This window comes from Parathielavia appendiculata (genome assembly GCF_033297405.1).
Source record: "Parathielavia appendiculata strain CBS 731.68 unplaced genomic scaffold N657scaffold_21, whole genome shotgun sequence".
NCBI classification, from domain to species: Eukaryota; Fungi; Ascomycota; class Sordariomycetes; order Sordariales; family Chaetomiaceae; genus Parathielavia; species Parathielavia appendiculata.
This window is the reverse complement of record NW_026944240.1, coordinates 175,106-180,160: the sequence shown is the minus strand read 5'-3', so window position 1 is coordinate 180,160 and position 5,055 is coordinate 175,106. Positions and strand designations below refer to the sequence as shown.

Below are 5,055 nucleotides of genomic sequence, written 5' to 3'. Positions count from 1 at the left end.
GACGACCTGTTTGGTTGTCATGTGCGTTGCGTCTGCGGGTAGGATGGACTATTGAAGCGGGTGGCGACGGACAGGCGTGGATTGCCTCCTCTCAGGTTCGCCACGCGGCTCCGACTTCTCACGCGGTGTCATGATTGCTTTCACAAGTAAGCTAGTAGAGAATACGAAGGCGTAAATGAGTTGGCCGTGTCTGGTTCAGCTAATGACGGGCGATGGGTGAAATGGCTACTTGTCGTCGCAACTATCACGATATGCCAAGGTGGAGTAATTGAAAAGTTCGTCATGGCCGGATGCGGATTTAGATGGCCCACAATCCAGGTCTTCTCGCCGAGGACATCGCGCCGCAGTGCCAGCACTTCCACTGCGATCTTCTCCGCCCAGATGTGGTGAGGAGTGGCTGCCGCACGAACTCCGCATTCCATAAAGGTTTACACAATTGTGAACCCTGACAAATTCCTGAATGGCCACCGAGCAGGCGCAGCTAGCCCTTTCCAGTCACTCCCTCCACATTAAATAAAACAGGTTCGGCTGTCCAGCCCGAAGGGGAACGTCAGTAGGTAAAGTGAGACGAAGTCCTGCTTCTATTTCCTTGAGACTTGAAGTCCTGCTTCTAACACCCTAACTACTCTCTAGTGGTTCTCGCCCGCTGTCTATTCAGCCCAAGTACTGGTAGCCAGCTATTTCGAAGCTGGCTTCGCTTGCTTAGACCTAACGATTTCCTGAGTTTCCCGTACAAGGAGAGCCATTGCACAATCGGGGCAAAACTCGTCCACCGCGACCCCCTTGTTAGACTTTTTCTTGGACAGGCAAGGTGCTCGACCCCTTGAAGCCTTGCATCTCTCCTTGAAGAGTCGATCGCCTACATGACGGCAATTGTTGTAGTACTTTGTCTCGTACTTGCACATGGCGGCCTAAGGAGTCATTGGTTAGCGCCATTTACTTATACGGACTAATAGTTACTTACTGCACTGCTTGTTCGAGTAAGAAAGTTGCGCGGCAGGCTTTTGATAGGAAGGCTGAACGAATCCGAAGGAGGATGACCTCGTTGAGAAAACTTGGAGAAAATATATAGATATAGGCATCTGATTTGGTATTTCTTATTTCCTATGATTTTTATTTACTGTGAACTAGATAGCCCGTGGGAGCAGCGGCCTTGTGCTAGCCACGGGGGAACATATCCAATGATACAGCTGCGCTAAGCGCTGTACACAATTGGCTTACATGAGTGTAGTAGTGGCGTGCTTACTGCGGCTGGCAGGGAATACATATTCAGAGTGAGAAAAGCATCCTTTGTCCAATTGTAAGCGCGCGCTAAGAGAGTTGTTTGAATTAGCAGATATCGTCTCTAAATAAACTTTAGATCTTCAGCATAACCCATTACCTCGGTCCACTAAACGACAGTTTCAGAATGATATAAAAGCCATTGGTAATAATCAGGCAGTGTAGTGTAGTCTTTCATGTCACGCACCGAACAATCTTTATCATGAACTCGCAATGCTACCCGTGAGTCGTCTATACTATACTGGAAACTAACAACTCACCTAAATAATAGGTGTTATCGAATGTTCCTCCCCATCGTAGGGGAGAATCAGGCCCGAATTTGGTCAGCCTTGGACTGTCCCCACCGCCAGGGTCCGGACACGCCGCCCAACGCCACTTCGTTAGTCCAACCGGTGCCCTCGCCTCCACGGTTAGCGCAGGCCCTGGAGCAGATCGAGCCCGGCCCTAAGTCGATGAATCTGCAGCCTCAGTCATTGGCAGGGAAGAAGAAGAGAAGACGACAGTCATCGAAATTCGCAAAACAACGGAAGGCTCTGATAAGAAGGTCTCACAACTTGGCTAAAGACGGTGTCAGAGTCTTTAGCTACATTGCAAGGAGTAACCAAGTATGGGTATTCAATAGTCACCCGGGCGATGAGACATTCCTACCTAGTATACTAAAGGTTGTGAGTCCACAATATTAAGTATAGTATAATAGGCTAACTACGGTTTAGGGAGGCTCTTGCCCTGGCCTCAAAGTGTACACACCAGAGACTTGCAAGGCATAGATTTTCGTATACAGTTGGCACTGCTTGCTTTACTGAAGCTCTTTACACCAGGTTCTCAAACATACGACAGTAGTGGTGTGAATATAAGCGAAATCTAGAGCTCCTTAAGTAGAAAGTAGGGTGCAGTATGGACGACTTACGTTCTCTGATATCTATCAACTATGTGACGGTGGTGCCTGCCGTCGGGGTGCGTGTGACCCAGGTGCTCTGGCAGTTAACCTCTGCATCGCGAGAGCTCTTCTTCTTTTCCTCCCCATCTTGTAAATTTACATAAAGAGATCTTTCCGCAGCCTTGTTTCGGCCAATGGCCCTCTGCTCGTGACAGAATACATGATGTCAGCGCTTAAACATACAAACATATACACACATGCACACATAAAAGACGTAATTCATTCTGCTCGGAAAAGGGCAACAATCTCACATTTTCCGAGTGCATAGTCTGGTAGTAGCCATTTAGCATCCAGTTGCTTAAACTATTTAGAACAAACGTAATGGCAAGGCACATCGTTATATTCTTTTCATCTTCTAAATATTCGGCGAAGGATTAAGTCTTGTGGCAGATGGCTGGTGCGGCGCGCCGTGCTCCAGACGTCATCGACATGATGGGAGGCGATTCTGAGGTCCCGGGAGCGGGGCATCTCCGTCCTCAACGCAAGAGGGTGAACACGACGAGGGCGCTGGAGTCAATGCGACAAGAAGACGACGTGGATTGGGAAGAGGAAAATAGCAGTGAGAAAAGGCACGGAAGCGACGAAAATGTCCACGATTCTGGCTGCAGCCGCCGGCGCAGCGAGCGAGGAAAACCAAGGCCCCGAACGACATGCGGACCATAACTTCAACACAAAACTAGACATCATCAAGGCAGAAGTCCAGCTCGAATTCCGAAAACTCAGGAACCAGATAGCAGAGGAAGTCGCCAAAACAACAGCCCAGTTGACGCAAGAGTTTTCGCAAGCGCGAGAGGACCTCAATCAAGCTCGCAGCAAGCTCGAGCACACTAGGCTCCAGCTACACGCTGTGACGGGGTCTCAGGGAGCCGCAGTGAGTCGGCCAGCATACGCGGACGTCGCACGATGGGTCCCACCGGTCAGCATTCCTACCCCGGCCTCGTCCACAGGTCGGGCGCAACTCCAGAACCGACTTTCTATACAGTGGACGTATTAAGGGTACCGGAGGAGCATGCTGGTGAAACTACATCATTGGCGCTTCGCAAGCTCGTTGAGAAGGAGATGCAAGCTCCCGGCGACCAGCCTAGTTGGCGGTGTGCTGCGGTCACCAGGGATGGAGAAACTGCCAACCACCTTAGGGTTGTGGGCAGGAACAAGGAAGAGCTGAAAAAGATCAAGGATATCCTCGAAGCCAAGAAATCGCCAGGTGCAGGAGTCCTTTGAGACCAGCTGCACCCAGTCAAAGTTGACAATGTCAACCGTACGGCTGTCATTGACCACAAAGGCAAGGTCCTCCTTGGGGCCGCAGAAGCCCTCGGTCAGGAGGACGACGTACAAATTGCCAAGTTGGCCTGGTTGAGTCGAAAGGACAGCGCGAAAGCATACGGATCAATGGTGGTATATGTCACCAAAGCCAGTGACGCTAGGAGGCTCCTGGACGAGGGCTTCGTCCACGCCGGAGGAGAATCAGGATATACGAGAATATTCGAGCGTCGGATCCGGCCGGAGCAGTGCTACAACTGCCAGCAGATCTGACACAAAGCTTTCCAGTGCAGGAACCCTCAAGTGTGCGGGAGGTACGCCAAGGAGGACCACCGTCACAACGAACGCACGGAAACCGGTGTATATGCGTCCTGTGCGGAGGACCCCACGAATCGTTTAGCAAGAACTGCCGGAGACTATACCCATCTCGTCATGAGTAGGATGCTCCGCATTGCACAACTTAATGTGAGGAAGCAAGGGGAGGTACACGACAGCTTAAATGAACGACATTAGGATTCAACGCGCTACAGTTGTCGCTATCCAGGAACCCCAAGCACGGAGGATCCAAGGACGACTTTTAACGACCCTTATGAGTCATCACAAATGGACCAAGATGGTCCCGACGACCTGGAGGGAAGGTAGATGGGCCATCCGGAGCATGTTCTGGGTGAACAAGGACGTGGAGGCCGAGCAGGTGCCGGTAGACTCCCCGGACATATAAGGTGGTGGCGAAGGCGAGGCGGGGAACAGGAACAACGGTCGACGTGGCGAACGTTGGGTTATTTCAATGCATGACCAAATGTGGGGAGGAGACGACGTCTTCTTCAAGAGACAAGGAGAGGCCGACCCAATCCTTGACCTGATGAACGAACTTGGTCTGAGCAGTCTACTCACGAGGGGCACGACAACATGGCAAGCTGGTGGATACGACTCAACCATCGACCTGGTCCTGGCCTCGGAGTAGCTGTGAGAAGCCACGGTTAAGTGCGGAGTATATGGGACAGACCAAGGGTCGGATCATCGTACGATTGAAACAGTCTTCGACATTCGAGCACTTCCCCGAGCAGGGATGCTTCAATGCACAGATATCCACAGGGGCAACCTCTCCTTCTTCCAAAGAGGGAAGTCGCCTTCGGATGACAAGAACAAGTCCCCGGATATGCAAGCGGTGCGGGCAACTATACGGTTCGCAATGGCTACAGGCCGTCTGGACGCAGACCAACCACAGAACGGGACAGTATAAACCCGTCACCACTAACGTACCATTACCCATCTCGTGCTACGCCGAGTATAGGACGTTGAACACTTGGAGAATGGACTTCAAGTTGGCTTATTCATGATGCTACTAACCCACGAGTACCCGCAGAGAGCAGGGCAGAAGATTGAGGACATAACGCACAGGATATGGTCGTATGGGTTCTAGGAGACCTCGTTGATGCGTGATAGTTGCCCTTGCGGGTTAAGCCCGCCGGGCGGAATGAATTGTGTAATACTGTGAGTGAGTGAGAGTGTGTGTGTGAGTGTGTGTGAGAGTGTGTGTGAAAGTGAGTGAGTGAGTGAGTGAGTGAGTGAGTGAG

The 5,055-nt window shown here is 51.3% G+C and overlaps 1 protein-coding gene across 1 annotated transcript; it reads left to right on the top strand.

The window, feature by feature from the left end:
• Nucleotides 1-2,804: 2,804 nt before the first annotated feature.
• On the top strand, nucleotides 2,805-3,751 carry N657DRAFT_636961 (uncharacterized protein; the record flags this gene model as incomplete). The annotated part of the gene is made up of 4 exons (XM_062791474.1): nucleotides 2,805-3,089; nucleotides 3,140-3,309; nucleotides 3,355-3,422; nucleotides 3,462-3,751. The coding sequence occupies 4 exons, from the start codon at nucleotides 2,805-2,807 to the stop codon at nucleotides 3,749-3,751; spliced, it is 813 nt and encodes a 270-aa protein (XP_062643692.1).
• Nucleotides 3,752-5,055: the final 1,304 nt, after the last annotated feature.